The sequence below is a fragment of the Mirounga angustirostris genome, unplaced genomic scaffold (assembly GCF_029215605.1).
Source record: "Mirounga angustirostris isolate CCGP_5_RB_7025 unplaced genomic scaffold, mMirAng1.0.hap1 SCAF_2, whole genome shotgun sequence".
NCBI classification, from domain to species: domain Eukaryota; kingdom Metazoa; phylum Chordata; class Mammalia; order Carnivora; family Phocidae; genus Mirounga; species Mirounga angustirostris.
This window is the reverse complement of record NW_026991710.1, coordinates 70,210,640-70,236,567: the sequence shown is the minus strand read 5'-3', so window position 1 is coordinate 70,236,567 and position 25,928 is coordinate 70,210,640. Positions and strand designations below refer to the sequence as shown.

Genomic DNA, 25,928 nt, shown 5'->3' with positions numbered 1-25,928 from the left:
CATGAGAATGAGGCTACTTGGAACTGTTCTTAGGTATGATTTGCTGTTTTCTTAATCCTGGAAGAGAACTACCCCCAATGAATAGTTCTTGGTACATTCACAGAGCTGAAAGCACTTGAAATTCCTCTCCCAACTAGCAGCGCTTAACAACCGACTTTGTTAACAAAAGAGAGACAATTTCCATTGAATCCAAAGAGGCTTTCTATTGTGCTGGTTGAGTTTAACTAATAAGGGAAATTCAAATAAGAATAGTCAGAGCAGAAAGCCAAGAATCTGACATTCAGGGGAAAGAAATTTCAGGGAAGTAGGGAATGAAATAAATTGGGGGAGTGGGCATAGAGAAAAGAGCTAAAGGCAGAGAGAGAATAGGAGTAATAGATCTGATCTTATCGTGGGCTAGGCTTCAAAAGGTGAATTGTCATGCCATTAACAACATGAAGCAAATCAGTCAGGTTGTTTGTTTTTTTAAAAATTTATTTGACAGAGAGAGACATAGCGAGAGAGGGAACACAAGCAGGGGGAGAAGGGGGAGAAGCAGGCTTCCCGCCGAGCAGGGAGCTCGACTCGGGGCTCGATCCCAGGACCCTGGGACCATGACCTGAGCCGAAGGCAGACGCTTAACGACTGAGCCACCCAGGCGCCCCTCATTCAGGTATTATTAAGTCCTGCAACATGACAAATGCCACAGGCCTTCAAGGGAGCCGTACTCAGGAGTAGATTCAGAATTTGTGAACCAAAAGTTTACTGTATGTATGGGGCCTTCTTTTTTTATGTAAAAAATAAAAATTAGGTACAGGGCTTTGTAAGGATCCCGTTCAAGTGAAGAGCTCTAAAGCTTAAGCTTCTTAGCTTTGTAGTACATCCACCTCTGGCTATATTCACGTGTCTGTTACCCCAAAGAATATGCAAAAAGATTGGGGGGAATCAATGTAAATACAAGAAAACTCTGCATGCACAGAGAAAGAGGAAATAAAAGGACAGATATCATAATGATGGGGTTTTGGAATATAGGTGAGGTTCAGTAGGGTGAGGTCCGGAGCCAACAACCAAGAAGGAATTCTTGGGTGCAAAATGGTGGTTTATTAAAGCACAGGGACAGGACCTGTGGGCAGAAAGAGCTGCTGTACCACGGTTGTGAAGGGTGGCTAATTATATACTATGGGGTTGGGGGAGGTAAGGCAAAGGGAGGTTTTCAAAAGAACTTTGATATGCTAAAGAGGACCTACAAGATACTAGAGGCCTTGCCATTGTCAGATTAAGGTTTTTTTCCTTCTAGCAAGGCATTAACATGAATATAGTTAGGAGCTTCCTGGAGGAACTTTACACTCTGCCCGCTTCAAGTATCTGTTAATGAGCTGCAAGTTATAAGGACATTTAATTGTATCTACGTTTCCTTCTGGAAGCTAGGCCTTTGATAGAAATGCTTTGTTCTTGGAGATTGCTAAAACATTTGTAAACTGAGGGAGACTTTAGTCTTGCAGGATTGTAATCTCTATAAATTAACTATTTGTTTTTTCTTTCCTTAGCTTTAGGGCCACCAGGAGTGCATGAGGAATGTCACAGATATGGGGGTGGTTGGGGGGTGTCAGCTTCTGCTTTGTCCTCACCTTGCCTTCTGTTCCCTCATCAATAATATGATTGAGCAAAGAAAAATAAATATAGCCAAAATAATTTTTCACACTGCACCACTCTCCAATAGCTCCAAAAGCAAAGCGTTTTTCCTATGCTTGATTCAATATGATAGGAACCGGTGGGATCATAGTCTGAGATTTACAAGTCAGAAGAATTGACCTTGTCTATAGGTCAGTGAAAACCTGTAACTGGTTTTAAAACACTATGTTTGCAGGGTGCCTGGTTGGCTCACTCAGTGGAGCATATGACTCTTGATCTCGGTGTTGTGAGTTAGAGCCCCATGTTGGGTGTAGAGATTACCTAAAAATGAAATCTTAAAAAAACAAAAAAGACACCATGTTTGCTCAGGTATTCATGCTCCCTTAGCCTGATAGAGCCATTTTTAACACAGGCAGTGTGGAAACTTTCAGAAGGGCTGGCAAACGCCTGAGGGAAAGAACAGAGCACTGCCTTCATGGGTCCCTCTTGTATAGAGTTGTAAAATGAGACCCAATGAGATTAGTGAGTGGTGAGTGGTACAATCAGATGAGGAACTCCAGGAGGAATGATGAAGAGGTGTGGAAACGTGGCTGTCATACAGTCTTGCCTAAGATAAGGCTGTGGGATCCTCTAAATATAAAGTAATCCTTCAATTACACGTTATAGAAGAGGGAGAATGTACCAATTTCTCCCAAGCTGGAGAGAGAGAGAAATCTTTGAGAATGTCCCTGAAAAACAATTCCTTTTGAAATCTTGCATGTTCCTCATTCATGACGGGGCACAGTGGCACAGAACTCTGGAGGCTCACTGGATGGATACTCTATGAAGTGGAGGTGAGGCGACAGGTAGGAATACACGGATGGTTCATAGGTGAAGTGCTTAGCATAGTACTTGGCATATAGTAAAATCTCAAAAAATATAAGCCATTATATTACCTATTATATATAACAGTTAATGATAAAAACCTACTTTTTCAATAAAACTATAATTGGGTGAACATAAGTCAAAATTCGAAAGCTTCTTTTTTTTTTTTTTTAAAGATTTTATTTATTTATTTGAGAGAGAGAATGAGAGAGAGAGCAGGAGAGGGGGGAGGGTCAGAGGGAGAAGCAGACTCCCCGCCGAGCAGGGAGCCCGATGCGGGACTCGATCCTGGGACTCCAGGATCATGACCTGAGCCGAAGGCAGTCGCTTAACCAACTGAGCCACCCAGGCACCCAAAATTCCAAAGCTCCTTATGAGCTAAACTCTAGAGTCCTAGAATATCACTTCTACCTCAATCATTTGGTCAAGTAACTAAAGCCAGTCCAGATTTGAGTGGCAGAGAATTAGACCTCTCAATGGGAGGAGCAACAAAGAATTTACAGTTATCTTTACTGTCCTGTAATGTTTATGTGTGTTAAATAAGAAATGTTAGAAATTGTCTCAAGACAGCTACTCGTGCAAGTTAGAATAGAGTTGACATTCGTAGATGTTTGTTTCTTAAAGGGGAGACCTATTTCTGTCATGCCAAATGTTTCATCTGGATGTTTGTTTTGATGCAACATGGGCTGGCCAGTAGAAGAACTTCAGGCATTTAAAATTTCAAATCCTAGGTTTCCCCCAAAAGGCCATTCCTATAAAATGCAGTCTAGTTGTCATCTTTTAACATTCCAGATGAGGTTCTCCTGAAAGTTTGGTAACGAGACACTCTGTTTCTAACAGAAGGAAAAGGCTCTCCTCAAAGTTCCTTGCCATCTCTCACCTCTAACCTCTCTAGACCCATGAAAAGAAAGAGTGGTACAAAGGAAAGAAAGAACTTAAGAACACAAAAGGGATGAATTAAAGTCTCTGTGAAGTATTAATTATTGGACTTATTAAGCCATTTTTGCTTTATGAATGTTTCAAGGAAATGATATCTTTCATTTCATTTTTACAGGTGCAATCACCAAATGACTATATGATCACATTTGAGTCTCAGAACAACCCTAGAAGATAAATAGGAGAGGTACTATAGTTTTTTCTGTTTTGTAGATGAAGAAACCAGTGACTTGACAAAAAGTGTCTTGGCTGGCAAAGGCAGCTCAGTTCTGGAACTCAGATCTTTCAACTCGGTACCAAGTGTTCTTTCAGCCATGCCAATGCCTCTGAATAGATTCATACATTTGGGCGAAAAAACATGATCTAATTTCACATCAACTCTCCATATTTAAGTCCTCAAGGCTAATAACTTTGTATTCAAAAATTTGTCTCATTTCTGGATTTTTCACAAGAGTTTTATTTGTTCTTTTTACAAAAAGAACAATCTGCATTTTGTAGAAGACACACACCAAATTTAAATGTCTCAAAATATATGACTTTTTACTTATCCAAGATTAAATGGTATTCATCATGCTTAGTAAGGACATCATGGGTTTCATTTTCAAAGTACTTTGCAAGCATCAGCTAATTAAGCCTCCCTGTCATCTTCAGTATGACAGTTGTTTTCAAAATATCTCTCATTTCCCAGGAAAGTTCTCCACTCTGTCTTATTTATACAAATCAGCACATTTGTTCAGTTCTTAAAATAAGCTAAAGGCTGTGAAATTATTTTGAATAGTGTATGGCAAATACGATTAGCTCAGTGAGGCAAAAATGCCCAGTGACTGGTCTAAAGGACAAAGTGGAACACAGCACAAGAACTCAAGGCCTTCTACATTCTGAATACTAGATTGTTCCACAAGGTCTAGTCTTTAAAAGTATAATACAGTCATCTGCTTTATAAGTGAAAATTCAAGGTGTTTTCCCACTTGGGTCATTCTAAATGACACAGTCATAGTCTGTCTTTAAATTTTGTCTTTTATTTCAGGATGAAAATAAACATGAGACCCATAAAAAATAGTTCCATTCTGGACACAGTAAATAATCAGGGACCATACAGGAAATATTGGGTTGACTCTCAAAAAGCCTGCACGACAGGTCACCAGAGGTCATGTGACAAACCCTATACTTATTTCATGTCTTAGTATGTCTTCCCACGGGGCTATGCCAAGATTCTCAGCATTGTATTAGTTCCTTTGGGCTAAGGCCAATGTGAAAATACATCTTACCTGAGACTAGAAAGACAGTTATTCAGGAATATCCTTATCTCCTAAGTATGGATTAGATGCATGTAGAAAACTAGAATTTAAATGTGGGGAATAGAGGACAAGTCTGTTTGAGTTTGTTTGTTTGTTTGTTTTTTCAAAGATTTTAGTTATTTATTCATGAGAGACAGAGAGAAAGAGAGAGGCAGAGGGAGAAGCAGGCTCCCAAGGAGCAGGGAGCCCGATATGGGACTTGATCCCAGGACCCTGGGATCACGACCCGAGCCCAAGGCAGTCGCCCAACCAACTGAGCCACCCAGGTGCCCAAGATTTGTTTTCTTTATAACACACCTAATACAAGACATAAATGACCACAGTGATAATGTTGATGGGATGCACCAGGCAGAGTGATGGAAACAATAATCAATTACATGTGTGTGTTACTTCAGAGTTTGCAAAGAGCTTCCCCACCTCACTGGCTCCCTTTGACATTGCAAGGAATTGTTATTTGCATTCTATACATGAAGTTTGGAGAGATGAAGTAATTTGCTCAAAGTAATAATTAGTACTTGGCAGAGCCAGGGCCCGAAGCCAGAATCTCTCATTTTTAGTCTGTAGCCTGTTCTGAAGCCATGAGAGAATTTTGGATTCTGAGTCCAAAGCACTACATTCTAATCCTTGCTCACCTCTTAAGCCTGCACATTTAGCCAAGTAATTTAGATTCTTCAGGCTTCCATTTCTTTACAGTCAAATGTTGTCTACCTATTTTCCTTATTGGATCAAATGAGACCGTATACAAGAGAGTATTTTATAACTGTGAAATGTTATATAAATGTAAAAAGGGGAATAGCTAAGTGCAACTTAATGAATTCCTGGGGTCTTGCCTCAACATATCCTTATTATTAAGCTTTCCTCCCTTCTGTCTAAAAGAACAAAGAATTCTCTTCTCTTCAAAGTTAAACCTTCCACCTGTGCTTTAATATTAGACCAGCAAATGTTTATCAAGATTCTACCACCTTACTTCAATTTCATCATTATTGTACAGATAAACAACTGAGAGTCAAAAAAGCTAAATAATTTATCCAATATTGTGCAAATTAAGTAGTAGAGCCCAGAAGTCCTGCATCAGAGCTTTTGCAATATTGCCTTCACAGTGACTCAGGCAACTTCTCTGTTTTACTCCTATTTCACTTATCTATTAAATGCATAACAATCTACCCCAAAATTAAATTGCTTAAAACCAATCCCCTTATTTGCACATGATTCTGCAATCTGAACGGGACTCACCTGGGTGGTTCTTCTGGTGACTTTTGTCTGGAGTCACTCATGTGGCTCCAGCAAGCTGAGAGCTCAGCTGGGGCTGAACCATCCCAGATAGTCTTTCATCTTCCAGAGTTCTATGTGGCCACTTATCATTTAGCGGTCCAAACTAGTCTCTAGTCCAGATTTTCTTACAATACGGTGAATGGCTTTTGTCTTCATAGGAAGACAAATCCCAATATGTAAGTGCTTACTGAGCTTCTGCTGGCATCATGCTTGATAATGTCCCATTAGCCAAAATAAGTCGTAAGACCGAGGCCAAAGTCACAAAGCATAAAGCCCAAAAGTTGTAGTTCACTATCATTGTTCACCGCATCTCCTCTCTCTCTCCCTTAATCTTCTCACTCATTATTTATGCTTTCCCTTCAGCATAGAAAATACTTTAATGACCACATTTAAATACAAATAAAAATTTCCTGTGATCACACATTCCCCTTTAGCTACCATCTTACCTTTTGTTCATAGTCAGCCATCTTGAGTGGTCTACATTCGTTGTCTTCATTCCTTCTTCTACTCCCCAGTCACTGCAGACTGGCCTACACCAACAGTATTGCACCAAACCGAGTCTCCCTCAACTCCAATAACCTCTGTATTTCCAAAGGCAATGGATAATTCACTGACCTTGTTTACTTTGACCTCTCTGTGACATTTAACACTTTTTTTTTCTTATGTGACTCCTTTCTCTCATCCTTTGTATCTTTAGCTTTTCTCATCCTCTAATGGCACCAAATGGTCTTCACTCACCAGGGTTGTGGCTCCTGCTCTCTGCCCTACTCACTGTATGGCTTCTCATGCTAATAGCATCCAAACCTAAATCTTTAGCCCCAAACTCTACACTTACCCCCAGACCTATTTATCCAAGTATGTCTCTACTCAAATGCAGTGAATTTAAAACTGATTCATCATCTTTCTTCTAAAACCATATCTTCCTGTTATAATCCCTTATCTTGGTGATGAATGCCACCATTTACCCAGCTGCCCAAATTAGAAATGAGATAACCCAAGACTCTTCCTTTTCTTCTTCCCACAGTATCCAATTGGTCTTATCTGTTGTAACTTTAAATAGTTCTCAGAACATTTATCCAGTGGTAAATGTTTAACAACCAGCTTTAGGCAGGATGGGGTGGGGCTAGTGGGGTTGTTGGGTAGCATTATCTAATTTCAAATGCCTTTTATCCCTATTTCTGTTGTATAATGTACACATCACATTATATTAAATCATTGATGTACTTGACTTCCTCCTTTTTAACTCTTCAGACAGGAGCTATGTAGCCCTGTGCTTAGGTAGTATCTAGTAAGCACTTAATAAATGCATAAAAGAGTGAAGGAGTGACGCACACCCTGGCCAACTTGACACATGTTTCTTCTTGATCCATTCAGCTGCATTCGATTTACGAAAACAAAGGGAATTATGTGAGATCCTATGATCAAGTTAAAGGGAAATTTCTTTTCTCAAATTTAATTAGCTATGCATATTGCTATAAAAACTAAAATCAAAGGAAATTAGTCTTGAAACCCATAATACTTTGATTCTTGCTTCCTCTTTATGTTGCTACCATTTATAAGAAATTGTGGTAACAGTCTCTTAGCCTAATTTCATTGTTATTTGTGATGAATGTAGGAAAGACTCCTGAAGTTAAAGAGAACTTTGGTAAATGGGTAGGCAAAGAGACTGTAAATGTTCCACTGGAAAATTATTTTGATCTCACAGCAAAACTTATATTATTTTCTGAGGCTTTGAGTTGTTTATTCAAGAATTACCATTTGACTTTTATGGAAGAAGAAATTAAAAAAGGATAAAAATGTATTGAGTACCTCCTAGATATCAGGCATTTTTACAACTATTATTTCTTCTAATCTCCACAAAACTGATTTAGATATTGTGTTAGTCAAGGTTTTCCAGACAAAGATAGATGGAGGGTTGGGGGGAAGAGATGGAAAGAGAGATTGATTTATTATAAGGAATTGGCTTATGAAGTTATGCATGCTGATAACTTCCATGATCTGCCTTCGGCAAGCTAGAGACCCAGGAAATATGTTGGTCTTACATAACTCTCCAGCCCCTAGTCCAAAGGTCTGAGCACCACAAAGACTGATGGAATATGTCCCAGTCTGAGGGCAGGAGAAGACTAATGTCCCAGCTCAAACAGTGAGACTGAGAGAACAAATTCTCCCTTACTCCACCTTCTTGTTCTAGTCACACCCTCAACAGATTAGATGAAGCCCACCCACACTGAGAAGACCAATCTGCTTTACACCACAGTCTACCAATTCAGATTCTAATCTCTCCTGGAAACATCCTCACGGGCGTACCCAGTAATAATGTTTAACCAGATATCTGGGCATCCTGCAGCCCAGTCAAGTTATCACATAAAATTAACCATCACAGATGTTATCCTCATTCTAGATGGGGTATCTGAGGCTCACAGGGTTAAATAATTTGCCAAAGATTACATAGACGGCAACTGCTGGACCAAATTCAAATACATGTCTTTCTAACCCCAAAGCACCAATCTCCTCCTAAACTAGTAGTTCTCAGTCAGGGCAATGTTCTCCTGCAGGGGATACTTGGCAATATCTGGAAACATTTTTGGTTGTCATAACTGGTTGGGGATGAGGGACTTGCTATAAAATCCAATGGGTAGAAGTCAGGGATACTGCTAAACATCCTACATGCATAAGAATGCTAAACATCTGGGCGCCTGGGTGGCTCAGTCGTTAAGCGTCTGCCTTCGGCTCGGGTCACGATCCCAGCGTCCTGGGATCGAGTCCCACATCGGGCTCCTGGCTCAGCAGGAAGCCTGCTTCTCCCTCTCCCACTCCCCCTGCTTGTGTTCCTGCTCTCGCTGTCTCTGTCTCTGTCAAATAAATAAATAAAATCTTTAAAAAAAAAAAAAATGCTAAACATCCTACATACTACAAAGAATTACCCACCCCAAAATGTTCATAATGCCAAGATAAAGAAACCCTGCACTAAATTATACTATTTTGTATTTTTACAGTTTCCTACTGCTGGTAGAATAGTAATAATATGCTGATCTAAAATATAAATGACTATAGTTCCTAACTCTAATAAATACTGGTTAAATGAGTGAATGCATGTTAAATTCTGAGTATAGAGGAAGGAAACTGCATTTTTCAATGACTTTTTACATTAGTATTCACTAAGAGAATAAAATATTTTAAATTATCATCAATAATAGAGATAGGAAATAGGTACCATTTATGTGCTTAAAGCATTAAATACCATAATATAAAATGTTTCATTTTGATACAATAAAATCATACAATATATTTAGTTTAAGGAAAAAAGATAGCAGCAGTTTGTGGTTCATGAGATTTATAGAATTATCTCCAGTTTTACAACTATAACATATTAGAGCTAAAGGATCATCAAGGTCATCTGCTTCATTGTTCATCACTTGAAAAAACTGTATCTAGGAAAGGTAAGTGACATACCCAAGGTGAAGGACAGTATTGGAGCCAGAATTCAGCTCTCCTGAGAGTTATATGGGTTTTTTTTTTTTCATTCCAAGGTATTTTTCAATATCCCTGAAGTGTTAGAACTTGGGGTGTGGGGTGTTGGTACTATTTTTATTTAAACACGTACTTCATTCAAAGGAAATTGAATTTCTCTGTTCTGGCCTTGTTTAGACTATAAAAAGCATCATTGAAAGGGATTTTTGATATCAAATAACCCAACAAACATTCTATGATAAGATTTCTTTTCCTCAACATAGAAAAATGTATTTGTGGGGCGCCTGGGTGGCTCAGTCGTTAAGCATCTGCCTTTGGCTCAGGTCATGGTCCCAGGGTCCTGGATTCGAGCCCCGCATCGGGCTCCCTGCTACACAGGAAACCTGCTTTTCCCTGTCCCACTGCCCTGCTTGTGTTCCTTCTCTCACTGTGTGTCTCTCTCTCAAATAAATAAAAAAATCTAAAAAAAGAAAAGAAAAGAAAAGAAAAATGTAATTGCCATGTATGCAAAATCTTAAACCTTAACATATTGGGAACTCTTTATTTAAAAGTTCAAAGCAAATTCTGAGTTTTTCCCAATACTGGCTTAGAGTTTTTTCCTCCTTCCCTACATCTTTGTGTAAAGAGATAAATGGAGATCTTTATTTGCAAAGGAGCTGGGAGAGCACCAGCGCAGGAGCCAGGAAAGCTGGGTTCAAGGCCAATTCCCTTTCTTAACAGCTCTCCGACCTCCAGCATGTCCTGTCATAGCCTTTCTAGCCCCTTTCTTCATCTGCCACATCATGGGGTTGTTGCAAAGGTCAAATAAGATACTATCCCATTTGTAAATCTGTTTGGTAAACTCAAGGCACTTTGATAATATAAACTGCCAGTATTTGTTATACACCATTACTAGTTCTAAATAATGTTTATTTAAAGATATAAATGGAACACACATTCCACTGTTAGTTCTTTGAATTTCTGAAGTTATGGATAGTCATTTTCAGAGGGATCCCTTAGAGGAATTAAATTGAAGTCTCCAAGCTAAGTACATGTTATTTTCATTAAAAATGGAATAGATTTGTTTATTTAAGGTGATATAAGCTTACAAGTGATTTCAGTTTTCCCCCACACTCGTCTTTATTATTTTTCTTTTATTATGTTATGTTAATCACCATACATTACATCATTAGTTTTTGATGTAGTGTTCCATGATTCATTGTTTGCCTATAACATCCAGTGCTCCATTCAGTACATGCCCTCTTTAATACCCATCACCAGGCTAACCCATCCACCCACCCCCCTCCCCTCTAGACCCCTCAGTTTGTTTCTTAGAGTCCATAATCTCTCATGGTTCGTCTCCCCCTCCGATTTCCCCCCCTTCATTTTTCCCTTCCTACTATCTTCTTCTTTTTTGTTTTAACATCTAATATATTATTTGTTTCAGAGCTACAGGTCTGTGATTCAACAGTCTTATGCAATTCACAGCACTCACCATAGCACATACCCTCCCCACTGTCTATCACCCAGCCACCCCATCCCTCCCACCCCCACCACTCCAGCAACCCTCAGCTTGTTTCCTGAGATTAAGAATTCCTCATATCAGTGAGATCATATGATACATGTCTTTCTCTGATTGACTTATTTCGCTCAGCATAATACCCTCCAGTTCCATCCATGTCGTTGCAAATGGCAAGATTTCGTTCCTTTTGATGGCTGCATAATATTCCATTGTATATATATACCACATCTTCTTTTTTTTTTTTTTAAAGATTTTATTTACTTATTTGACAAAGAGAGACACAGCAAGAGAGGGAACACAAGCAGGGGGAGTGGGAGAGGGAGAAGCAGGCTTCCCCGGGGAGTGGGGAGCCCAATGCGGGGCTCCATCCCAGGACCCTATGATCATGACCTGAGCCGAAGGCAGACGCTTAATGACTGAGCCACCCAGGCGCCCCTATATACCACATCTTCTTTATCCATTCATCTGTCGATGGACATCTTGGCTCATTCCATAATTTGGCTTTGTGGACGTTGCTGCTATAAACATCGGGGTGCACATACCCCTTCAGATCACTACATTTGTATCTTTGAGGTAAATATCCAGTAATGCAATTGCTGGGTCGTAGGGTAGCTCTATTTTCAACTTTTTGAGGAACCTCCATACTGTTTTCCAGAGTGGCTGCACCAGCTTGCATTCCCACCAACAGTGTAGCAGAGTTCCCCTTTCTCCACATCCCCGCCAACATCTGTCATTTCCTGACTTGTTAATTTTAGCCATTCTGACTGGTGTGAGGTGGTATCTCATTGAGGTTTTGATTTGGATTTCCCTGATGCCGAGCGATGTTGAGCACTTTTTCATGTGTCTGTTGGCCATTTGGATGTCCTTTGGAAAAATCTCTGTTCATGTCTTCTGCCCATTTCTTGATTGGATCATTTGTTCTTTGGTTATTGAGTTTGCTAAGTTCTTTATAGATTTTGGATACTAGCCCTTTATCTGATATGTCATTTGCAAATATCTTCTCCAATTCTGTCGGTTGTCTTTTGGTTTTGTTGACTGTTTCTTTTGCTGTGCAAAAGCTTTTTATCTTGATGAAATCCCAATAGTTCATTTTTGCCCTTGTTTCCCTTGCCTTTGGTGATGTTTCTAGGAAGAAGTTGCTGCAGCTAAGGTCAAAGAGGTTGCTGCCTGTGTTCTCCTTTAGGATTTTGATGGACTCCTGTCTCACATTTAGGTCTTTCAGCCACTTTCAGTCTGTTTTTGTGTATGGTGTAAGGAAATGGTCCAGTTTCATTCTTCTGCATGTGGCTGTCCAATTTTCCCAACACCATTTGTTGAAGAGACTGTCTTTTTTCCATGGGACATTCTTTCCTGCTTTGTCGAAGATCAGTTGACCATAGAGTTGAGGGTCCACTTCTGGGCTCTCTATTCTGTTCCATTGATCTATGTGTCTGTTTTTGTGCCAGTACCATACTGTCTTGATGATGACAGCTTTGTAATAGAGCTTGAGGTCCGGAATTGTGATGCCACCAGCTTTGGTTTTCTTTTTCAACAGTCCTCTGGCTATTCAGGGTCTTTTCTGGTTCCATACAAATTTTAGGATTATTTGTTCCATTTCTTTGAAAAGAGTTCATGGTATTTTGATAGGGATTGCATTAAATATGTAGATTGCTCTAGGTAGCATTGACATCTTCACAATATTTTTTCTTCCAATCCATGAGCAGGGAACATTTTTCCATTTCTTTGTATCTTCCTCGATTTCTTTCATGAGTATTTTACAGTTTTCTGAGTACAGATTCTTTGCCTGTTTGGTTAGATTTATTCCTAGGTATCTTATGGTTTTGGGTGCAATTGTAAATGGGATCAACTCCTTAATTTCTCTTTCTTCTGTCTTGTTGTTGGTGTATAGGAATGCCACTGATTTCTGTGCATTGATTTTATATCCTGCCACTTTACTGAATTCCTGTATGAGTTCTAGCAGTTTTGAGGTGGAGTCTTTTGGGTTTTCCACATAAAGTATCGTATCATCTGCAAACAGTGAGAGTTTGACTTCTTCTTTGCCGATTTGGATGCCTTTTATTTCTTTTTGTTGTCTGATTGCTGTGGCTAGGACTTCTAATACTATGTTGAATAGCAGTGGTGATAGTGGACATCCCTGCCATGTTCCTGACCTTAGGGGGAAAGCTCTCAGTTTTTCCCCATTGAGAATGATACTCGCTGTGGGGTTTTCATAGATGGCTTTTATGATATTGAGGTATGTACCCTCCATCCCTATACTCTGAAGAGTTTTGATCAAGAAAGGATGCTGTACTTTGTCAAATGCTTTTTCTGCCTCTATTGAGAGGATCATATGGTTCTTGTTCTTTCTTTTATTAATGTATTGTATCACACTGATTGATTTGCAGATGTTGAACCAACCTTGCAGCCCAGGGTAAATCCCACCTGGTCGTGGTGAATAATCCTTTTAATGTACTGTTGGATCCTATTGACTAGTATTTTGGTGAGAATTTTTGCATCCATGTTCATCAAGGATTTTGGTCTGTAATTCTCCTTTTTGATGGGGTCTTTGTCTGATTTTGGGATCAAGGTAATGGTGGCCCCATAAAACGAGTTTGGAAGTTTTCCTTCCATTTCTGTTTTTTGGAACAGTTTCCGAAGAATAGGTATTAATTCTTCTTGAAATGTTTGGTAGAATTCCCCTGGGAAGCCACCTGGCCCTGGGCTTTTGTTTTTGGGAGATTTTTGATGAGTGCTTCAATTTCCTTAGTGGTTATAGGTCTGTTCAGGTTTTCTATTTCTTCCTGGTTAAGTTTTGGTAGATGATACATCTCTAGGAATGCATCCATTTCTTCCAGATTATCTAATTTGCTGGCATAGAGTTGCTCATAATATCTTCTTATAATTGTTTGTATTTCTTTGGTGTTGGTTATGATCTCTCCTCTTTCACTCATGATTTTATTTATTTAGGTCATTTCTCTTTTCTTTTTGATAAGTCTGGCCAGGGTTTATCAATCTTATTAATTCTTTCAAAGAACCAGCAACTAGTTTCATTGATCTGTTCTATTGTTCTTTTGGATTCTATTTCATTGATTTCTGCTCTGATCTTTATTATTTCTCTTCTCCTGCTGGGTTTAGGCTTTATTTGCTCTTCTTTCTCCAGCTCCTCTAGGTGTGGGGTTAGGTTGTGTATTTGAGACCTTTCTTGTTTCTTGAGAAAGGCTTGTATTGCTATACACTTTCCTCTTAGGACTGCCTTTGCTGCATCCCAAAGATTTTGAACAGTTGTGTTTCCATTTTCATTTGTTTCCATGAATTTTTTAAATTCTTCTTTAATTTCCTGGTTGACCCATTCATTCTTTAGTAGGATGCTCTTTAGCCTCCATGTATTTGAGTTCTTTCTGACTTTCCTCTTGTGATTGAGTTCTAGTTTCAAAGCATTGTGGTCTGAAAATATGCAGGGAATGATCCCAATCTTTTGGTACCGGTGAGACCTGATTTGTGACCTAGGATGTGATCAATTCTGGAGAATGTTCCATGGGCACTAGAGAAGAATGTGTATTCTGTTACTTTGGGATGGAATGTTCCGAATATATCTGTGAAGTCCATTTGGTCCAGCGTGTCATTTAAAGTCTTTATTTCCTTGTTGATCTTTTGCTTAGATGATCTGTCCATTTCAGTGAGGGGGGTGTTAAAGTCCCCCACTATTGTTGTATTGTTGTCAATGTGTTTCTTTGCTTTTGTTATTAATTGGCTTATATAATTGGCTGCTCCCATGTTAGAGGCATAGATATTTACAATTGTTAAATCTTCTTGTTGGTTAGACCATTTATGATATAATGTTCTTCCTCATCTCTTATTATAGTCTTTGGTTTAAAATCTAATTTGTCTGATATAAGGATTGCCATCCCAGCTTTCTTTTGGTGTCCATTAGCATGGTAAATAGTTTTCCACCCCCTCACTTTCAATCTGGAGGTGTCATTGCATCTAAAATGAGTCTCTTGCAGACAGCATATCAGTGGGTCTTGTTTTTTTATCCAATGTGATACCCTGTGTCTTTTGATTGGGCATTTAGCCCATTTACATTCAGGGCAACTATTGAAAGATATGAATTTAGTGCTATTGTATTACCTGTAAGGTGACTGTTAACTGTATATTGTCTGTGTTCCTTTCTGGTCTATGTTGCTTTTAGGCTCTCTCTTTGCTTAGAGGACCCCTTTCAATATTTCTTGTAGGGCTGGTTTCGTGTTTGCAAATTCCTTTAGTTTTTGTTTGTCCTGGAAGCTTTTTATCTCTCCTTCTATTTTCAATGACAGCCTAGCTGGATATAGTATTCTTGGCTGCATATTTTTCTCGTTTAGTGCTCTGAATATATCATGCCAGTCCTTTCTGGCCTGCCAGGTCTCTGTGGATAGGGCTGTTGCCAATCTAATGTTTCTACCATTGTAGGTTACAGATCTCTTGTCCCAAGCTGCTTTCAGGATTTTCTCTTTGTCTCGGAGACTCGTAAGTTTTACTATAAGATGTTGGGGTGTTGACCTATTTTTATTGATTTTGAGGTGGGTTCTCTGTGCCTCCTGGATTTTGATGCCTGTTTCCTTCCCCAAATTAGGGAAGTTCTCTGCTAATTTGCTCCAATATACCTTCTGCCCCTCTCTCTCTTTCTTCTTCTTCCACACTCAGTCTTTAATACCCATTCTTCCAACACACTGTTCCCTAGTCTAGGTGGCCCACCCTGTGGAGTTTGAATAAAGGGATAGGCAAAGTGTGTTCTTATTTTTTCTAACACGATAAGGAAGTCTGTCCTACCACCTGCAGGCTCCTTTTCTTTAATAAAAACTTTATTTGCTAATGAAGTTAGAACCACAGACCCATAGTAATTCCTATTTTGCTAGAAGTAGCAGCCGCAGCAGCAGTAGTAATGGGGATATAAGTCAGATGAAGAGATGGAAATCATCTGTTCATTAAATGGAGTAGATGAAACATATGCATATATTGCCACTCCCTGCTAAAATTCCAGTATAATGCTAGGAAAGGAAAAATAGTAATATAAACTCACAGTGACAAAGAAAAAAGAGAAGGTGACAAGATAAAAGGTATTGGCAAATTTTTAGAATGTAGCAAGCAATTGGAAGAACAGGGAAAGCTTAAATCTACGGATTTTCAGAGAAGGGTGCCATAAACAAAGAAGCCAGTTCCCATTGCAGAACTCAGAAAAGTTTCAGAATTGGAGGTACCAGGTCATCTGGAAGTTGAGGCAAGGGTAGAGTGAAATCAGGAAGGATTGATTGAAAGCCTCTCAGATAAACTGAGATGCCAGATTCTTCCTAATGCCGGCATTGCCAGAGGACTCCCCATTTCACCCTAAACAGGAAAGGGGAGGTTATTCTCTGGTCCTGCGCTTTAGCTAGGAGAGTGGGGTGCGATGCCATACAGAAATCTGGGGACTAAGTGAGAGTCAGTATATGCACTGAGAGATTTCCAGTCCCTTCACTCTTTCATCTCACAGAATGTAGCGACCAGGCTTTTATCCCACCCAATGGGGTAGGAAGTATGAAGATCTTCCCTAGAAAAAAAATCTCCCCAAGAATAAAAATCTGACAGTGACATTTAGGGCACTGCATCAAAAGTGTTAGGGGATTGTCTCAGCCCCTCCATGGTAGCTCTCCAGGGTGACCAGCCCTGCCCATGAAATGTCTAACTGGCTTTTTAGTGACTTGTTACTAAATATTACTGTACAACCAAAGACACTGCACATTCGAGAAAAGCTTTCAACATAAAAATCAAATTGAGGGCGCCTGGGTGGCTCAGTCGTTAAACGTCTGCCTTCGGCTCAGGTCATGATCCCAGGGTCCTGGGATCAAGCCCGACATTGGGCTCCCTGCTCCATGGGGAGCCTGCTTCTCCCTCTCCCACTCCCCCTGCTTGTGTTCCCTCTCTTGCTGTGTTTCTCTCTGTCAAATAAATAAATAAAACCTTTAAAAAAAAAAATCAAATTGAGACCAAAGTAAACAAACCAGAAAAACAGGGTTAATATGGAAACAGAAAATACAAGGTTCAGAGGAAATTTTATAAATATTTAATTAATATCCTCAAAAACATGAGAGTATATATCACACTAAAGAAAAAAGAAGAGGATAAAATTTAAAAGGGGAACATCAAGAAATAAGAAATTAAAAGTGTGTGAGCAAAATGTTTAAAAAATCAATAGTAGAGAAAAAAGATAAAATTGAGGAAGTTTCCCAGAATAATATAAACAAGATGGAAAAAAAGGAGCAAAAACTATAAGTAAATTAGAGAACCAACCCCAAAATTCTGACATGTAACTATTATGAATTCCAGAAAGAAAATACAAAAAAATAGAGCGACAAAAATTGTCAAAGAATAAACATGTAAAAATTTCTCAGAACTGAAATATATGAATTTTCAAATTCAACGGGCCTAATGAGGGCCTAAAGTAAATTAAGAAGGATCCAAACTGGGATGTCTAGCTAACTTAGAAGAGTATGTAACTTTTCGGGGCACCTGGGTGGCTCAGTTGTTAAGCATCTGCCTTCGGCTCAGGTCATGATCCCGGGGTCCTGGGATCGAGCCCCACATCGGGCTCCCTGCTCAGCAGGAAGCCTGCTTCTCCCTCTCCCACTCCTCCTGCTTGTGTTCCTTCTCTCACTTTGTCTCTCTCTGTCAAATAAATAAATAAAATCTTAAAAAAAAAAAAAGATTATGTAACTTTTGATCTTGGGGTTGTTAGTTCGAGCCCTGTATTGGGTGTAGAGATTACTAAAAATAAAAAATAATTTAAAAAAAAAAGGATCCAAACTAAGACAGAGATTGTAATATCTTAGAATGCTAAGAACAAATATTAAAGCATGGGGGAAAAAAACTTAAAAACTTACATAAAGAAAGAAAAAAAAAATTCTCGTTACAAAAAAATTTGGGAAAAACCAACACTGGTATTCTTACTAGCAACATAGGAAACTAAAAGAAAATGGAACATGTTTTAAAATTCTGAGAAAAAAAGTTTTGATCTAAAATTCTGTCTGTCAAGCAAAGGATAAAATACTCATGTTTTCTTGATATGCAAAGTCTCAAAACTTCTGTCCCCTATATATTGTTTCTCAGGAAGCTTCTGGAGGATGTGCTCCATGAAAATGAGAGAGAACACCAAAAAAAGAAAAACATATGGGACCCAGGGAGCAAGAACTCAAACACAGGAAAAGAGCAAAGGAAAGGGGATTCCCAGGGTGGTGGGGACTAGTGATCCCAGGAGGAAAGCAGGGCAGCTGCCTGGGGTGGGTCAGTCATGTGGGGCAAGACAACCAGCATCTGGGAGGGACATCTCCAAGGGGAAAATAGGACCTGGGGATTCTCTTACGGGTTTGTTGTTGTTGTTCTATTGTTGTCGTTGTTACCATATTAAGAGGAATTTTTTAATTTTGTTGGAAAATTTGCAAAGAATAAGTATACATGGAAAAGTACATTAAAAGAGGAGGGAATTTCTAGGGCCAGACAAAACAAAATATTGTTCAAGAAATAAATGCAAGTATGATTCAACACAGGAAATTACTACTTGGCTCAACTGTGAAGAATATACACATTGTTCATAAATGTTACATAGTGATTTAAATAAGAATTGTGATGTCATTATTTTAGGAAGAGAAGGGGGGAAGGAGGAGAAGAGTATGTTTGAACATGTGTGTGCATGCATGTGGTGTGTGTGTGAAGCGATAGCTGTTACAGTATTAATAGAATAATTTTTAACATTAATATATTTTTTAAAATATATATTTATTTTAAATATCCATTTAAGCATTTGTTTCAGAATATTGAGGTAACCAGCAGAAGAAACTGTTTACTTTCTTTATAAACCTCAAAATATTTAAAGCTCTGTGGATACACTTATGTATAAAAGATTGCAAAAATAATTTAAAAGAGTCATCTACTATTTATAGGAGACCCAGAGAATCTCTTTTAAAGACTAAAAACTCAGGGTGCCTGGGTGGCTCAGTCGTTAAGCGTCTGCCTTCCGCGCAGGTCATGATCCCAGGGTCCTGGGATTGAGCCCCGCATCGGGCTCCCTGCTCGGCGGGAAGCCTGCTTCTCCCTCTCCCACTCCCCCTGCCTGTGTTCCCTCTCTCGCTGTGTCTCTCTCTGTCAAATAAATAAATAAAGACTAAAAACTCTGTTCCTAATCCCAGATGGAGTTGGATTGCCAGGCTTAGAGATACTCCACAGGGAAATGTACACCTCCCACTCCTTTTAAGAGAATTCCCCAGGAGGCCAATTTACTTCACCTCTTTGAGACTCACTTGCCTCATCTCTCAACTGAAAAAGTTCATTTGGAACAAACCAAACTCAAATTCAAAGCAAATAACAGAAATGAAACAGACCAGGGGCAAATGCAGCAATTCTTACAGAACAGAGTCTCTACTCAGATCCAGCCAGCTATTGCCAGGAAGACCAGTTGTTGCTAAGAAGCCCGATGGTTCAAGAGAAACTACAAATCTGGGTTTTTACATGAAACCTTTGGACTTTAAAATGCTAGTTTAAAATACACAGTGCCCACCAAACCAAACCCATCTTCAGGCCACCACCCACCCACCCACAGATGAGACCTCTAAATCAGATGAACGCTGATGACTGCTTTAGGCAGTACAGTGTCTCATTCCTAAAACTGCATTGAATGTATGGGTTTCTCCACCACCAAAGAGGCAGGTTGTTTTATCCCAACCTGACATACTATACTGTTTCACTTTGTCACTTTTATATTCACTGTGAACACTCACAAATCTTAAGACCCAAATCTGCATAGCGCCTTTATTCAAGGAAACACAGGCATAAAGAAAGGTAGGTTCTGCCAAACACAACTGGGCCAGAAAATCAAGGAGTCATTCTCACAGAGACACATAGGGTAAAAACTGTCATTAATCCATCTTTCCAGACATGTTAGTCCACAAAGACAATAATCGCCTTTAAATACAAAGATCAGTATTTGCTAAGAAGGTTATCTTTTAATGTTTCACAAGGAAACTTTTACCCACCACTGCTAATTATCTTCTTGGTTCACAGGCCTAGAAAACATGAAGACTGTGCTTTTTTTCCTATACATTTTGGGAACTGCAGCTGCAATCCCGGTAAATATCCTTTTTTTAATGTGTTGTTACACCTCTCATTCCTGACATTTAATTTAGACATCCTCCATTTAAAAAGAAAATGTGTTCATATAGTGGTTTGAAATTCTCTTTTTAATCTTAATATTATTTTTTCCCAAGCAGGGAATGAATGACTAGAAAAATTGAGATAAAATACTTTCTAAAAGAATACTTCTTTTGGAACTACCAGATTCTATAAGATAGAATAAATTAAAAATTGAAAATGTTGATTATCAGTTATTAGAAAGGGGATATGCCAGGGCACAAAAGCCAAAGAGAACGGGGAGAAATAAATTTTCCTATGGAAGTTCATCACTTAGTATGAGAAACCCAAGAAATTAGTATGAGAAGTTTTGGGAGTGCATATCCATACTCTTCAGCAGCATTTTCTTCCAAGTTCGAATATATACTAGCTCATCAATTCTGAGTCTGTAATAAAACAGGAACCGATGAGTTAGGGTCAGGAAACGGTATCATAATCAGAAATCAGCTCTTAACTCATCCTTGGGCGGGGGGGGATACTGTCCAAGCAAACATGTTGAAAATAGACGAACTAGAACTTTTTTTTTCTTCACAATCAGATATACTGGCCCCACCATTCACATGGCAATAAATCATCCACACACAAATCAGAATCATTTGAGACCATGTCAGCAGCCTTAAAATAACGTGAAAGTTTTTAATGTTGTTGTTAATGGAACCACGGCTTGGATGATCATTTCCCAAATGATCCATATCATCTACAATCAAACCAAAGGATTTGTGCCATTTTTTTCTCTTTCGCCAAATGGAGCAATCAATCTCCTTTAAATAGACAAAGTAATTTCTCTCATCCCTCTCTTCCTCATTCTCCGCTACGTCTAGGATTCTGTCCTTGCTTTTTGGATAGCTGGTGGCTAACATTTGGTTGACAGATGTGTCAGCAAAGACAAACATCATGCCACCCAGACCAAGCAGTTCTTCGAAAACAGAATATATGACAACACTGCTAGGGATTATGCTTAAGTAGCTGGAGCTACTCCTGCTGAAATTACACATTGTCCTCTGAAATTACGAAAGTGGGATAAATTATGTTCAGCACAGAAAGAAGCTTCCACAGACCCATTGTTCTCTCCTAAAAAATGTGTTTTGCCCTTGCAGCTGTTGCCACTATGTAAACAGACATCAAAAGTGTCTTTCAACCAAATGTTTGAATAACACATCTACATATAGACACATTTTAGATGTTTTCTCTTTAGGACAATTTGTCATGCAGATCCAGTCAGATGCTAAAAAGCTAAGTATCTTCTCATAGGGTTTACCTATTAAAAATCTTGTATCATTTTCCCCACCTGCCTGAATTCTACAGAAGTAAGTGGATTCTGTGTGGTTAGGAGATTCCACACAAATTTCCAGAGGCTATTTTGTTATAGCTGTGGGAATAATAATAAAACAATTTGTTTTCAGAAAATTTCTAAAAGAAGAAAAGCTGCCATGCTTTTTGTGCATTTCTTCCAGCTTAGGGAGGCAGAGCAGAGGAAGAAGGGTGCAGAGAGGGGGATCAGTTCCCCACTAATAAGCCTAAAATCTCCTCCTTCCATTGCCTTCCATGATGCCCCTGTGGGCAACCTGCCAGACTGGCCACCGTTCTTTCTCCTTTCCCTCTTATAAATGGCTTATTTGGAAATGTTTTCAAATATCATTACTCCTTTTAGTTGAGAAGGTGATAAGAAGCAAGAAGCAGACAGCATCTAAAATGAATCCTGTACTCCCATGTCTTTCCTCATGTTACATAATCAGTACAACAGAATGTGCTAATAAAAACAAGTCAGTGCAAATAGAATCTGAGTTTTGTACTTACACCTAGATCTGCCTGACATCTGAGCATCCACAGCATCTCTCTAATAAAGACTTGTGGTGAATACCTGCTTAGGGTATCAGACAGTTCACAGTGTTACCACTGTATGATCTCACTGCTAGCAATAGTCATTTTACACCTGGGTAACTTTTTACAATTCACAAACTATTATATATGCATAAACTTACCTTGATATTTCTGCTCACTTCACCTTGATAGATGACAGGGTAGGGATTCACAATTTGTCAAATGACAGATAGTTAATAACAAAGTCAAGACTTGAAGGGAGATCTCTTATCTCTAAGTCCAGTTGTTAAACGTCTCCATCATATATCACTGCTCAACCTACTCAAGCTCTTCATCGATGCCTTCAGTCTTGCTAGAAATAGAGCCATCCCCCTAGTTGAAATAATACTCCATAGCTGTTCTTCTCTACTCAAATTAAGTGTACTGTTTCGCACAACTTTTGAATTAGTTCTACATTAAATTATTGTTATTATAAGATTTCTTGATGGATATAAGGCTGATTGTGTTAAGAAAATAAACAAATATTGAATAAAAAGTTTATATCTTTTCTGCTAATTATCAGTGCGTACTTAAAAGTTAAGAAAATGTAGTGTTATATCCTTTGGTTAATTTAATTTGACTTTAACTTTCTGCTAAACAACAGTTCTCAAAATTATGAAGTATGAATATTTTTTAAAAGTTTGAAAAGCACAGAAAATAGGGCGCCTGGGTGGCTCAGTTGGTTAAGTGACTGCCTTCGGCTCAGGTCATGATCCTGGAGTCCCTGGATCGAGTCCCACATCGGGCTCCCTGCTCGGCAGGGAGTCTGCTTCTCCCTCTGACCCTCCCCCCTCTCATGCTCTCTCTCTCAAATAAATAAATAAAATCTTTAAAAAAAAAAAAAGAAAAGCACAGAAAATAATTCCAAAACTCAAAGATGACTATTATTGAAATACTTATTGCTCTATTTCCACCCAGTCTCTGCATATATAACTTTTTCTTTTTCTTAAATATGTTTGAGACTCTGTTTTCATTTAACATTATAATCTGGACATTTGCTTGTATTCTTAAACATTCTGAGAGTGTCTTTTTTTTTTTTTTTTTAGATTTTTATTTATTTATTTATTTGACAGAGAGATAGAGATAGAGCACAGATAGGCAGAGCAGCAGGCAGAGGGAGAGCGAGAAGCAGGCTCTCCACTGAGCAGGGAGCCTGACGCGGGGCTCGTTCCCAGGACCTTGGGATCATGACCCGAACCGAAGGCAGCTGCTTAGCCAAATGAGCCACCTAGGCGCCCCTAGAGGGTATCTTTTAAGTGATATTATGTGTGAAGCATATTGTTACTAATAATGATGACAATAAGAGAGTAACTAGAAATTTTAAACGTTAACATCTAGACATGAATAACATGAGCCAATTTCTAATTTTTTCAGACAAATGCAAGGTTCCTGTCTGATCATTCCAAACCAACTGCTGATCCCTTGAGTTCCATCCAACAGGCTGAAATATTGGTAACACTTAACAACACTGCAATCCCCATGTTAGGGGTTGAAGATGCAGAAAATGAAAAGGAAATTGCAGTGTCTGTAGACCATCCCAACCATAAGGTAAAAGTAACATGGTTATACTATTACAATTTTTTAATTTTCCCAAGGTCTTGATTTCAAAGCATAGTGAAGGACATTACCTCATGTCAGCTTAATTTTTAAAAGATGATGATGATATCAACTGTCTCCAATCACCAGAACTGTGAGAATGAGTTTTACACCTTCAGCCAAGTTTCTATATCATGTCATTTCATAAAATTTGAATTCAAGTTAAACTTGTAGCTGTAGAATGTGAAGAACATCATATATGAGTTTACCTGATATTATGTGATGAGAAAGAATAATGAATATTAAGTGTTGGCTTATGAATTATAAATATAATGTAGATATTCCATTATCATTTGTTTCAAGACTAAACTTCCTTTCTTTTAGGCTGAAAAATCTTCAGTACTAAAGTCAAAGGAGGAAAACCATGACCAGTCAGCAGATCAGGACCAGAGTTACAGCCCAGAGCTTGGATTGCAGGATGAAGAGGAAAGTGAAAGTGACTTAAGTGAGAATTTGGAGTATATACCATCTGAAGATACACTGGACCTAAAAGAAGATATGGGTGAGCCTCAAAAGAAAAAACTCCCAGAGAACACTGATTTCCTTGCTCCTAATATTAGTTCCATCATAGATCCTAACCAACAAGAAAGCATCACAAAAACAGAAAAAGAACAGGAACAACCAATAAATGATTTACATCCTCAGCTGAACAGGAGCAACGAACATAGCCAAGATGTAAGTGATCAAGGAAACCAAGAGCAGGATCCAAATATTCCCAATGGAGAAGAGGAAGGGGAAGAAGAGCCAGATGAAGTTGGTACCCCCAACGATAACCAAGAAAGGGAGAGAGACTTTCCCAAGGAGCATTCTAACAGCAAGGAGGAAGAAGACAGTACCCAATCTGATGATGTTTTGGAAGAGTCCTATCAACCAACTCAAGTAAGCAAGATGCAGAAAGATGAATTTGAGCCGGGTAACCAAGAACAAGAGGATAGTTCCAATGCAGAAATGGAAGACAAAACTGCATCAAAAATTAATAAGCACAATCAAGATGCTGAATGGCAGAGCAAAGAAGAAAAACCAGAAGTTATCAGCAACCATGAGGAGATAGATAAGAAGTCTGTTTCTGAGGCTCTGTTTGTGGAGCCTACTGAAGCTGGTAACATCATGCCCAGAAATCATGGAGCTAATGATGATGGCGATGATGACCCCCGACACGATGCAAGTGATGACTACGAATTCATCCCAAGTGAGGACTTCATAGAGGCTGAAAGATCTCAGTCCATTTCCTATCACCTCAGATATGAAGAGGAAAGAGAAAGAGAAAGAGCACGTGAGAATGGGAATGTAGATACCAGTGAACCTGGAGAATACCAAGGGGTGAGACTCTTTACAATAATGCTTTTCTGATAGAGCAGTTAGCTTTATCAAGACATAGCCATGACCTTTCTCTGTGCTCTCAGTCTCCTATGCCTATCTCTATCAGTATATTATTAAAATATATCAAAATTATTTATTTTCCTCTGCATCTCCATCACTAGGCTGAAAGTGCCTATTTTATTTGGGTTCCCCTAGAAGTAGATCCTGGGTTTTAGTACAGTTTATCTGAGAAGTTCAGGGAACAAAGAGGTGTGGAACATGATACAGGGAAGGAAAGGAAGCTAATCAAAAGTACATCATTAAAGCCATGTAAAGCACAGTCCTCTGAATTAACCCATTTGGAGATTGAGGGAGCTGGGGCATTTATACAGACTGAGAATTGCTAGGAGAGGTGTTAATTCCCCAGCACTTTTGGTCTGTCCTTTGAGCAGGCCAAATAGATTGCCATGGTTTTTCAGGCACAGAGATGCAGATACAGGCAGTTGAAAGTAGCTAGCGCTCACTAGAATGATAAAATCTGACAGATCCGAGGGATGGGAGACACTGACAGCTACCGCTGTAATGTCTTAAGAGTAGATGCCATGTAATATTCAAGTTAAATCACCAATGTCTAGCAAAATGCCTCCAACATAGTAAGAGATCCAGGAATGCTGTTGATTTAACTATAAAGATGAAGAATAAAGACTTCAGCTACAACTTTATTAAGCAAACACACACCAAAGTGATCATCAGAAAACTGCAGCAGAGTAGGAGTAGGAAGAAGCATATTGCTATTGGTTGTTTAATCGTTTGGAGCTCTCATGCAAAACCCCAGCAGCCAAGCACGAGGACTTGCCATAGCTTTTGGTGGCCGAAGTCAATAGTAACCTTGTTTTCTGAGAACTCTGCTGCCATTTTAAGGTAAGGGTTTTATTACACTTTAGAAACCTGTGGCATCTGGGTGACTCCATTGGCTGAGCATTCAACTCTTGGTTTCAGTTCAGGTCCTGATCTCAGGATTGTGAGATCAAGCCCTGTGTAGGCCTCCG

The 25,928-nt window shown here is 39.0% G+C and overlaps 1 protein-coding gene across 6 annotated transcripts in view; it reads left to right on the top strand.

Annotated features, from left to right (window-relative positions):
- The window catches only part of SPARCL1 (SPARC like 1), a 52,414-nt gene that overhangs the window by 12,666 nt on the left and 13,820 nt on the right, over positions 1-25,928 (top strand). For 2 of the 6 annotated variants that reach the window (XM_045880800.3, XM_045880795.3), the window contains exons 2-4: positions 19,999-20,063; positions 23,359-23,532; positions 23,905-24,900. In XM_045880800.3, coding sequence (XP_045736756.1) covers positions 20,010-20,063; positions 23,359-23,532; positions 23,905-24,900 — 1,224 coding nt within the window. In that variant the 5' untranslated portion in view covers positions 19,999-20,009. Of the gene's footprint in view, positions 1-2,395; positions 2,457-3,529; positions 3,599-19,998; positions 20,064-23,358; positions 23,533-23,904; positions 24,901-25,928 lie in introns of all 6 variants that reach the window. The other 4 variants (XM_045880796.3, XM_045880797.3, XM_045880799.3 and 1 more) reach the window with 4 other exon arrangements.